The sequence below is a fragment of the Haliotis rufescens genome, unplaced genomic scaffold (genome assembly GCF_023055435.1).
Source record: "Haliotis rufescens isolate VD_foot unplaced genomic scaffold, xgHalRufe1.0.p SCAF_26, whole genome shotgun sequence".
NCBI lineage: Eukaryota > Metazoa > Mollusca > Gastropoda > Lepetellida > Haliotidae > Haliotis > Haliotis rufescens.
Window position 1 is genome coordinate 2,616,304 of NW_025963957.1, and position 12,624 is coordinate 2,628,927.

Consider the following 12,624-nt stretch of genomic DNA (forward strand, 5'->3'; position numbering starts at 1 on the left):
ACAGCGCATTTACTAATTCTAATTCTGTTTTTGGGGCTGTAACGGAAAACGATAGAACACGGAAACGTGATCTCTCTAAATCTCATACCGAGAGATAGGCGTGTGATATCCTTGACTTTGAAACTTTATAACGGTAAGCGTGTCTAATCTTCGCTCACCGCAGTACAAACATGTTGTCTCGTTCGTTATCAAATACACCAATTTGTACCTGCCATGCGAGTAACGCGAGTAGTACAGACCCTCTCTGCATCCAAGACTATTACAATAGCTTACTGAGGGTTTACAGAGACCAAGAGTTGACAGATGGGTTGGCATGTCACGTGGCTTGGCTTGGCGTTGTGCACCGCTGTGTGACATGCTGTCGATAAAAACTGTTATATTTGAATTCCCTCATCTGTTTTACGTACATACAGGTATTAATCATGGACATTAAAAGCAAGGCCTTCGTATACGTCTGTGTGACAGTTTGGTGTGGATTATCGGTGATATACATGAACACAGATTCGTTCAAGCAGCCATTGTAAGTATATCTTTGTCCATGATAAGGGCGGTGGGTAAAGCGTTCGATCGTCGCACCGAAGGCGGGTTCGATCCCACACATGGGTACACTGTATGAAACGTTTTTGGTGTAACCCCCCGGATGTTGCTTGAATATTGCTGAAAGCGGCGTAAAACTATATTCATTCACTAATGGCGTATTCAGCAAATAATCTTATTTTCTTAACATATGCGTATTAGTTTACATGAATATGCACTTGTTGTCCTAAAAAATATTTACAAGTATATCTAAAGCAAGAACAGGAAGCTAATGTACATCATTTATGTAACGACCAAACAGTGGCAGCATTGTAATGACACAATCAGCGGAGTAAAACATATACCCCCCCCCCCCCTCTCTCTCTCTCTCTCTCTCTCTCTCTCTCTCCCCCTCTCTCTCTCCCACCCCCTCTCCTCTCGTTCCCCTCTTTCTCTCTCTCCCCTCTCTCTCTCTCTCCTCTCTCTCTCCCTCTCTCTCCACTCTTTCTCTCTCCCTCTCTCTCTTTCTCCCATCCCCTCTCCTCTCGTTCCCCTCTTTCTCTCTCTCATCCTCTCTCCTCTCTCTCCACTCTTTCTCTCATCCTCTCTCCTCTCTCTCTCTCTTTCTCCCATCCCCTCTCCTCTCGTTCCCCTCTTTCTCTCTCTCCCATCCCCTCTCCTCTCGTTCCCCTCTTTCTCTCTCTCATCCTCACTCCTCTCTCTCCACTCTCTCTCTCTCCCTCTATCTCCCCTCTTTCTCTCTCTCCCATCCCCTCTCCTCTCGTTCCCCTCTTTCTCTCTCTCATCCTCACTCCTCTCTCTCCACTCTCTCCCTCTCTCTCTCCCATCCCCTCTCCTCTATCTCCCCTCTTTCTCTCTCTCCACTCTCTCTCTCTCCCTCTCTCTCTCCCATCCCCTCTCCTCTCGTTCCCATCTTTCTCTCTCCCCCTCTCTCCCTCTCTCTCCCCTCTTTCTCTCTCCACTTTCTCTCTCTCCCTCTCTCTCTCCCATCCCCTCTCCTCTCGTTCCCATCTCTCTCTCTCCCTCTCTCTCCCCTCTTTCTCTCTCCCTCTCACTCTTTCTCCCATCCCCTCTCCTCTATCTCCCCTTTTTCTCTCTCCCTCTCTCCCCTCTTTCTCTCTCATCCTCTCTCCTCTCTCTCCACTCCTTCTCTCTCCCTCTCTCTCTTTCTCCCATCCCCTCTCCTCTCGTTCCCATCTCTCTCTCTCTCCCTCTCTCTCTCCCATCCCCTCTCCTCTCGTTCCCATCTCTCTCTCTCTCCCTCTCTCTCCCCTCTTTCTCCCTCCCTCTCACTCTTTCTCCCATCCCCTCTCCTCTATCTCCCCTTTTTCTCTCTCCCTCTCTCCCCTCTTTCTCTCTCATCCTCTCTCCTCTCTCTCCACTCCTTCTCTCTCCCTCTCTCTCTTTCTCCCATCCCCTCTCCTCTCGTTCCCCTCTTTCTCTCTCCCTCTCTCTCTTTCTCCCCTCTTTCTCTCATCCTCTCACCCTCTCTCTCCACTCCTTCTCTCTCCCTCTCTCTCTTTCTCCCATCCCCTCTCTTCTCGTTCCCCTCTTTCTGTCTCCCTCTCTCTCTTCCTCCAATCCCCTCTCCTCTATCTCCCCTCTTTCTCTCTCCCTCTCTCTCTTTCTCCCTCTCTTCCCTCTCATCCTCTCACCCTCTCTCTCCACTCCTTCTCTCTCCCTCTCTCTCTTTCTCCCATCCCCTTTCTCCTCGTTCCCCTCTTTCTCTCTCCCTCTCTCTCTTCCTCCAATCCCCTCTCCTCTATCTCCACTCTTTCTCTCTCATCCTCTCTCCCTCTCTCTCCACTCCTTCTCTCTCCCTCTCTCTCTTTCTCCCATCCCCTCTCCTCTCGTTCCCCTCTTTCTCTCTCCCTCTCTATCTTTCTCCCATCCCCTCTCTCCTCTCTCCTCACTCTCTCCCTCTGTTCTCTCTCCTCACTCTCCCCCTCTGTTCTCTCTCCTCACTCTCTCCTCTCTCCCTCCCTCTTCTCTCTCTACTCACTCTCCCTCTCTCCTCACTCTTCTCTCTCTATACTCACTCTCTCCCTCTCTTCTCTCTCTTCTCACTCTCCCTCTCTTCTCGCTCTCCTCACTCTCTCCCTCTCTTCTCTCTCTCCTCACTCTCTCCTCTCTCTACTCACTATCTCCCTCTCTTCTCTCTCTCCTCACTCTCTCCCTCTCTTCTCTCTCCTCCTTCGCCCCTCTCTTCTCTCTCTCCTCCTTCGCCCCTCTCTCCTCTCTCCTCACTCTCTCCCTCTGTTCTCCCTCCTCACTCTCTCCCCTCTTCTCACTCTCCCTCTGTTCTCTCTCCTCACTCTCTCCCTCTCTTCTCTCTCTACTCACTCTCTCCCTCTCTTCTCTCTCTCCTCACTCTCTCCCTCTCTTCTCTCTCCTCCTTCGCCCCTCTCTTCTCTCTCTCCTCCTTCGCCCCTCTCCTCTCTCCTCACTCTCTCCCTCTGTTCTCTCTCCTCACTCTCTCCCTCTGTTCCCTCTCTTCACTCTCCCTCTCTTCTCTCTCTTCTCACTCTCCCTCTCTTCTCTCTCTCCTCACTCTCTCCCTCTCTTCTCTCTCCTCCTTCGCCCCTCTCTTCTCTCTCTCCTCCTTCGCCCCTCTCTCCTCACTCTCTCCCTCTGTTCTCTCTCCTCACTCTCTCCCTCTGTTCCCTCTCTTCACTCTCCCTCTCTTCTCTCTCTTCTCACTCTCCCTCTCTTCTCTCTCTCAACACTCTCTCCCTCTCTTCTCTCTCCTCCTTCGCCCCTCTCTTCTCTCTCTCCTCCTTCGCCCCTCTCTCCTCTCTCCTCACTCTCTCCCTCTGTTCTCTCTCCTCACTCTCTCCCTCTCTTCTCTCTCTACTCACTTTCCCTCTCTTCTCTCTCCTCACTCTCTCCCTCTCTTCTCTCACCTCACTCACTCCCTCTCTCTCTCAGCCTATATAGTGATCTCAGTCTAATCATTGTCCAATTGTAACGGCAATTGCAGCGCTATGCTTGTCATAGGTGTCAGTTAATCTGTGAGTGTAGCGGCAGTCGTAGCGATACGATCGCTTTGTGGAGCGGGACCTGGCAGGAATATTTCTCTCCTGCATGTCAAAGCTAGGCTTACAGATATCAGAGGTGCAGATAATTTGATTAACAATTATGAGTTCACGTTACGATAGAGTTAGCCACGAGACTTCTAAACTATCACAGTTCTTTGTGGATCCATGTCTAAAATGGCGATCCTCGATCTCCAGTACTTCTTGTGATAAGAAACTTGATGGTCTCCTGATTCGACTTTTAAAACGTCCAGGCCGTTATGGCTGTATAAAAACTCCTGAACACACTTGTGTCGAATTCCCGGCTTTGTCGAAGTGATAAATCGGCACCGATGAATCTTTCACTGCTTATCGTTATTTGACCTCTGATAAATGGAATGTATCGAATTTTCGGTTGTCTCGAATCTATTTCGACTAATGCAACAACAAAATTCCCCGATTCGTGGAACTGCAAGCTCAACATGAACTGTCATATACTGTAATATACTGGAATTCACATGACGTACATGCAGTTCATGATTTCGAGAATCTGCTTCTGGATGTGACAAGTCGAACTTGTAGCAGAGATTTCATATGATTATGAACCTGTGAAGATCCGAGCAACCCTTTCAAGAACAGCTGATGTCCATATGTGATATTTCAAACATCGTGTTATTAACGAGTTGTCTTCCCTTGTGTCGTCGACTTGTGAAATCAATTAATTTAAAGCTTCTGGCTAAAGTACCATACATACGACTAACATTATTTTTATAAGTGTATATATTTTTTAACAAACATATGCACACAGTAGATGTTCCGTTTCGTTTATGTATATAATGTAGTAATACTCTATAAGTAAAACCAGATACTCGTGAAGATCCGGGTTAGAATAGGTCTTCAGCAACCCATGCTTACCGTAAAAGGCGACTATGCTTGTCGTTAGAGGCGAGTAACAGAATCGGGTGGGGAGGCTCGCTGACTTGGTTGATGCATGTCATCGTATTCCAATTGCGTGAACCGATGCTCATGCATGATCTCTGGATTATTTGGTACAGACTCGATTATTTACAGACCGCCGTCATAAAGATTGAATATAACAACGAAAACAACGAACAAACAAACAAACAAATCTTATTAGTATGGAAATAGTTTTGCCATTAATATTTACTTGTATTTTGATTTAATTTTAGCGTGAAGATCTCCCAGTCTCGTTTATTCACATTTTTACATCGATGGCCAAACACTACAAACAGCGATGCAACAAGTGGACCTTTATATTTGAAAGAAGAGATTTTACGAAAAGGGGCAAAATACAATGTTTCCACCTTTGCTGATGCAAATACATCATACATCTATTTAAAACAAAATGCAACCTGTCATCAAGGTGACCTCATCCTAGTCCAAATAGATCTGTATGATGCACAAGGCACAATAAAGAAAACTGGAGGTGATTTTTTGAGAGTGTGGATGGAAGACCCCAAGAATGCAACTTCCGTTTCCGGTCAGGTTTCCGATCACAACAACGGAAGTTACTCTGCTGCCATCATCGCTGTGTGGGCAGGGCACGGCACGATAAGAGCGTTCATTGCTACAAGGCGGGAGGAGATTGTTTACTATTATAAAATATACGAACAGTATACCAGTCTCTGGCCCGCATATGCTGATTTCCGAAAGAAGGGGTCGAATCTTACAGGACAAAGCACTTGTTCAATAACAGTGCCAGGTGATGAAACAGCAGGAAATTGGTGCAATTTTACCCTGGAGAACAATGGCTTCCCTTGGTACTGCTTGAAACCCCCAAACAAACAACTGGCATGTCACATGTGGACTTATTCATTCTCTGGTCTCAGTTTCATATTCAAGCTAAACAGCAGTGAAGACAGTGTTACACGCTGGTATGTATATTCCCCCGCGAAGATCCGGTTTAGAATTGATCTTCAGCAACCCATGCTTGTCGTAAGAGGCGACTAACGGGATCAGGTGATCAGGCTCGCTGGGTTGATGCATGTCATCGTATTCTAATTGCGTACAGCAATGTTCTTGATCTTAAACACTGGATTGTCTGGTCAAGACTCGATTATATACAGGCAACCATCATCTAGCTGGAACATTACTGAGTACGGCGTTCCACAGCAAATAAACAAAGAAATTGTATGTATGTTGCGAAGTAGACTTGCTCCAAGGTTGTACTGAATGGTGAGTCCATTGGTGTATAGTAATTCCATCTATAATTAGGCAAATAGGCAAATCTAGATAAGTGGACACTATGACCATTCTCTTACAGGGATAATTTGTTCTTATTATTTATATAATCAATAAATTATGATTTAAACTTATAAGTATTGCCAGAGAGACTTGTGCAAGTTTAAGCGGGACGTGAATCGTAAAAAAATAGTTCAGGTGGGAATTTTAAGCACTATTTCAGTATTCTAACCATAACTTCAGCAGGTAGGGGTCACGAATAGGCTTACTACAGTGTACCTATTGAATCGAACCGGGATCTTTGCGTGACGAGCTCATCTTCCCGAGGCAAGTGAGTTAACTGACTATAAATTTTAAAAGTCCAGTTTCCACCCTTGCCGAACTAGGCTGGTATTATGGAGTTACATTTTGGCTGGAATAACGAGTCTATGCATAGTCCAATCTAAATCGCGCACTGAAATCGAAATCCGGTCCGTAGAGTGTCATGCAGATTTCGGTCGACTGCAGGATTTGCAAAGCATGTGCACCGCTTACTCGTTGTTAACAGATATTTTCTAAACCTTTTCATGCTTTTTATCAAGGTGCTCACGTGATTTGATGCACTTCGCGATGTAAGACTCGTTTTATCACAATATAGATCTTGATTATCAATCAGATCGTCTTGACTGGGCGCCACCGTTTTGTTTGAAGCAAATGCAAGTGATACGAGAAGTTGAATCTGATTGGTCAATAGGAGAGGCATAGAAAGGACATAACTCGTAATAGCCACTGGCGGCGCTACGATCGAGCCCAGGAATTCCAGCCTAGTTCGGCAAGGGTGGAAACTGGACTTTAAAGTCAGTTAACTCTCTTGCCTCGGGAGGATGTGACGAGCTAGGCTGTACTAGCACCCCTAACGAGGGTAGTCACACGGCAGTCATGTTGAAAGCGAGAACTTCGGTAGAGGTCGTCTCATTGTCCTAATGGTGAAACCGATGATATTTTTTCTGATAGGGTTCCAACATACGGGCCTCCAACGGTGTATCTTCCCGAGGCAAGGGCGTTAACTGACTATAAAAGTCCATTTTCCACCTTTGCCGAACTAGGCTGAAATTTCGTTAGTCCATTTTGGCTGGATTAACGAGTCTATGCATAGTGCAATCAAAATCGCGTAATGAACTAGATTTCGGTCGACTGCAGGATGTGCAAAGGATGCGAACCGTAAACAGGGTGTCGACAGATATTTTGCTAATCATTTCAACGTTTAAATCAAGGTGCTCAAGTGATCTGGTGCACTTCGTGGGATGAGACCCGTTTTATTAAAATATATATCTTTATTATCGATCATATCGTCTTGACTGGACGCCGTTATTATGTTAAAAGCATAGGCAAGTAATTTGAGAGATGGAATCTGATTGGTCAATTGGAGGGACATAGAAGGGACATAATTCATAATAGCCACTGTTGGCGCTACAATCGAGCCTGGAAAATCTAGCGTAGTTCGGCAAGGGTGGAAACTGGACTTTTAGAGTCAATAAACACCCTAGCGTCGGTAAGATGAAAACGATTCAAAAATCATGTTTTTCAGTTTAGTGATTGACTCATATGATTACAAAATATGTATTTCCATAACTTGATAATTAAGGAAGCTGCAGCCGTTTATGTCACACGTGTCTAACGTTGGGTGGGATGCCCACAAGAAGCAAAACTATTTTCGAATTATTTGTTCCTACTCATTGGTTAAAAAGTGTCTAATAGACTAAACACAGGAGTGTAAAAATACATTGAATGCCCAAAGATGAATTGAAGCAGCCAGTGGGATTGATAACATTTCAGTCCACGCTCAATGGCTAAAGAGAGTTTCTGTGTATTGTGTCAAAAAAGCTGAATATCCTGATGAAAGGCCATTTGATTTACGTAAGAACAACAAACAAACGAGCAAACCTAATATATCTTGATTAACCATTTAATACATCTCCAAAAACTTACCAAGACGCAAAGACACACACAAATACCAAATTTGACCGCATTTACCGTACAGAGTTCCGCCCTTTCCTTAGTATAATGTTGTAGACATCCTAGATACTTTTTTCTTGTTTTTATTCACACCCCAATATAACTGAAATAATGTGGCGGCGTCAAACCCAAATCACTCGTTCATTCGCTTGTTCGTCAGAATTTGACCGCCACAACCGCTGACGATGTTTTTAATGCTTACTGTGCAAAAATCATTGAAATAAACGCTTTTGTCATTAAACTTAGTAAATACCTCCACTGGATGAAGCTCTGCTTTCAAAAATTGTTTTGGTAACGGGCCATGGTTGTATCGTTGTCAGTTTCTGAGGTATGGTTACCTCATCTAGTTTTTAAAAAACCGTGATTCTCCAAACAAATCCGACAAGGCTCATCCTTGAGACCATCGTGAAATGTTGTTGTATCAATCATTGCCAGTTACTTTTGCAACCACTGCTTGAGTAAGCGTGTTGGATTTAACGCTGCCTTGAACAGTTTTCCAGTTATATCACGGCCTGTCAGCTTAATGTGGGAGGAAAGTGACGCAGGTCTTAGGCATTGATCACTTTGGTAAAACCCACGAGCATGGGTATGGTGCTGACAATAATCGGGGAGAATCGGGATTTGAACCCACGATCATAAGTTTATGTCGTGCCGAAGGGGGAGGCAACTCTGCACCACGAATTGCGGCCCCTTAGAAAACTTGGCATGCGGCCACCACTGCTTGAAAACTCGCGAGAGTTGGTAGCTACAACACCCTTACAGGTGGCAAAACAAGATGCAGACACTGAAAAACAAAGATGCAGACACTGAAAAACAAGGATGCAGACACTGTACCTACATATGAATGTTTCTCACGCAGTAGTTACTATCCCCTCCCACGAAGTGGGGAGGGTGATATAGGAACGAAGTTCGTCCCTCCGTCAGTCCGCTTCTCAATGTAGACAGATTTTCTCAAAAACTATTCATGTTAGAGAAATGAAATTTTACACACTGATGTTGGTGTCGTGCATTCATTTTTACAGAGTTACAGCCCTTGATCCATGTTATTTTAATTGGTGCATAGTGTGTACAATTGGGACAAGGTTTTTTTCTCAGAAACTACTGAAGTTGCACGAATGAAAGTTTGCGTGTTTATCTAAGAGATACTTGTCAAGACTGAGGTCGGAAATTGGTCCCGTCAATTGTTTGTTTACAGAGCCACGGACCTTAATCCATGTTATTTTACTTGGTGCATAGTGTCAGCATTGGGGACAAGTTTTCGCAGAAACTGTCGAAGTTAGCTAATCTAAGAGATGCTTATCAAGACTTGCTTCCAGAGAAGGGGCCTTTTGTGTGTATTAATTTCACTTTTATTCATTTTTTTCGGGTGACACGAAGCGGCCCAAGTGCCTATCTCTTCTGAAGGCTTTTAGGACTTTGTTTTTAATAGTTTTTATTCACTACTATATGGACAAACAAAATTCTAATTGTGCCCCATGGCGGGCGATAGTGGTGACGCTGTTTTCTTGTTTTGGGTGATATGTGGAATATATGTAATTGATAACAACAACGGTCATTCCAGTATTGACTCATTCCATGAGTTACACATTGTTCTTGAACGGGAGAATGACAACAGACCCTGTAGTGCATACACTTTCCTCATGAATAAAATAGAAGCATGGAAGTATCTGCTTTGAAGTGCGACTGCACTAACGGTATTTCCCCAAACCGGAAGTAACGTCATCAGACCGGAAATGCATATATTCTTTTTTTGTATTAAGCTAGGTCGAGACATTGCACTTTCCGAATTAAAGCTGATCTTGATTGACATTGTGTTTCCACAGATCTAAATTAATGTCAATAGGTTGGAAGTTGTTTTGTAAGAGACAGAATTTCGTTTTTACCCCTGAATTTCAGATGGTCGGCCTCTCATCGATCACTGTGAAACGAAGGTCGGATAATTGCATAGTTTTCAGATCATTTTATAAGCCTTTCACAATCAGAAGACTCAGTTGCGGAGGTTATTATTTCATGTGTGGAATTATAATAAATGTAGATTGAATCATTTATTTTAAAACTTTTTACTTTATAAAGGTCTTCCAAAGATCCGCAACCAGATATCCTAAAGCGGTTTGTAGACGTATCCATAGCAACCGGTAAGTTTGTTTGTTTGTTTGTTTGTTGTTGAACGCCGCACTCAGCAATATTCCAGCTATATGACGGCGGTCTGTTAATTATCGAGTCTGGACCAGACAAGTCAGTGATTGACTTCATGAGCATCGATCCACCCAATTGGAATACGATGACATGCATCAACCAAGTCAGCGAGCCTGACCAACCGATCCTGTTAGTCGCCTCTTACGACAAGCATAGTCGCTTTTTACGGCAAGAATGGGTTGCTGAAGACCTATTCTAACCCGGATCTTCACGGGTCGTTAAGTAATGTCTCCACTCAAGTCTTTTCTAGCTTAGCATCTTGAAATTTCAACATAGCATCTGGAAATTTCAAGATAATAAGTTGAAATGTTAAGATTATCACATTTCAACTTAGTATGTGTCCGGAAATCTCAACAAAAAACAAATGGACCTAACAAACAGAGGCCTTTCAGCATGTTTCAGGGACATTTGTTTTTGTTGGGTTTTTTTTCCTTTTGACAAAGCTGCCACTAACAACAGAACTATTAACACTGATTACCATAATGGTTTCTCTCAACTTTCAGCTGACACAGCCTCCACATTGCCCTTAAATCAAGTGGCGTGTAACAAGCTCCCGCCATATATAACGTGGCAACGGAAGTCTCCCAATGGTTTCTTCCACCAGGACAAGTGGCATTCGTTACTGTGCCATGACACGCTGCCTCGCACCATTGATGCCTACAGACAATGCTTGAAAGGAAGAACGCTCTGGCTTCATGGGGATTCGACAAGTGATCAATTCAAAAAAAGTCTTCACTCCATCTTGCGCTTCCAGTCACATGCAAATGGACATATGCCTGTCACTGACACAGACTGGGTATATGAGTTTTCCGTTTCTTTTCAAGCTCACGAATTTCCGTTCTATCATGGCAAGTCGCACTATCCAAGATCATCAAACCAAGCACAGCACATCATGCTGGACCGTCTCCCGAACGCAACCAAGGATATAGTTGTCCTATATATGTACGTTCATTTCACGCTTGTCCACCCGGATGTGTTCAGGCGACATGTTCGAAAACTTGTTCCTTCTGCAAAGAACCTTTTGGCGCGAGCTCCTAATGTTACACTTGCAGTTCGTGGGCCACACGCATTTTTCAGATCGAGCAAAGGTTTGCTATCCTACTGGGGACTTCATTATGCTGATATTTGGCATCAGGAATTCGCTTCGCTACGTGACAAAATCGTGTATCTAGATTTCTGGGATTTGACCATAGCAAAGACGCATTACGATTTTCACCCACTCATGAAAACGGTGCATGAAATGGTTCACCATATGATGTCTTTGTTGTGTCATAGAAAGTAACACGTACTATTTTATTCTAAAATATTCAATTTTATCTTGGAGATCTAGTGTATTAATGTAATACCTAATGATTCTGTTGTATGTTTACGTAACATATAGCGGCAACCAAATATACCGCCGAGCAAGAGAAAGTATGTACTTGAAAACTGGATGCCCCCCAAATTTCAAACATCGAAACGTTACTAGGGTGAAAACAGTCGCGGAAACACTGCAAGCCCGAGGTCCAACACACAACTGTGATACCCATGTCAAATACATCTTTATGGATTAACAATTTCTTCTGTGCTTCATTTTTAACCACCATCAAACGTGTGTGTATGCTTTCTTTAGCCCGGCAGTTTGTGTGAGTGAGTGGGTGTGGGAGTTGGACACCGCTTTGGACAATAGTTCAGTCATATTGCGTCAGTTCAGTGTTGGGTAGTGTGGGAGGTGAGGTGAAATGGGGCTTACCGTCGCGTCCAAGATTATTGCCCGTATATAGTGTTTGTGTGTGGCTGCTGGTAGTAGTCCGGTTCAGCCGATTTTATAGTGCTAACCCTCTGAGATACCATGCCGCAGTTTAACATGAATACCCCACTCAGACACACACTGACTCCAAGCCGACCAGTCTTTGTTTTTGCCGTGCCAAGCGCCATCAACAAGTACACTTTCTGAACGTCTTTTGGTATGACGCGGTAGGGGATCGAACCCTGGACCTTCCACTCTCCGGGTGGACGCTCTACCACTAGACCACGGAGGCAGTGAATAGTGTTGGAGTGATGCCGGTCTTAGGCAATACTCACGTCGTTTATACTGGGATAATATTCAGATCATATACACAAAATTTCAGCTTCACAAACAAATGTCCTTTGAGATAAAACTAGATGGAGAAAAGTGAAGGTCTATTGTCATAGCTGGGTCACAATTCAATCAATCAATACTTTATTCATATTATGCATATTTACATTAGTTATACATGTATTTGGTAGATATTTACTTCTAATAGCATCAAAAGTAGCACATAAAGGACAGTTTCTCATGCAATTTCTCGATTTTGTTGCCACCTACTTTCATTATTTCTCAACCGTAAAACTCTCCCTCTAAACTACACTAAAATATTGCGAAACGTTAATTCGCTAATTGCATAGATTCCTAGAGATACTTTTCTGGTTCCAACAAACTCTAATATTCTCTATTAAGCTTATATTATTAATAGTTGATATCCAATTTTAATGAAACACATTAATAGCACAATCCTCCAACGTACTTATTAAACTTTTTTTTTTATCTCCAACTGCTTGTGACAGCCAAAAAACATATAAAACCATGACAAAAAGGTAGATATCTTATATTTGAAGCCCAATTTTTATACCAAACATTATCCAAATAATGTAACATGCTTCCATATAAGGCAAACCA

At 43.6% G+C, this 12,624-nt stretch overlaps 1 protein-coding gene across 1 annotated transcript; it reads left to right on the plus strand.

Moving 5' to 3' along the window:
- Positions 1–223: 223 nt before the first annotated feature.
- On the plus strand, positions 224–11,497 carry LOC124141480 (NXPE family member 3-like). Its single transcript, XM_046509512.2, has 4 exons — positions 224–520; positions 4,742–5,446; positions 9,822–9,883; positions 10,448–11,497. The coding sequence occupies exons 1-4, from the start codon at positions 423–425 to the stop codon at positions 11,224–11,226; spliced, it is 1,644 nt and encodes a 547-aa protein (XP_046365468.2). The 5' UTR covers positions 224–422; the 3' UTR covers positions 11,227–11,497.
- Positions 11,498–12,624: the final 1,127 nt, after the last annotated feature.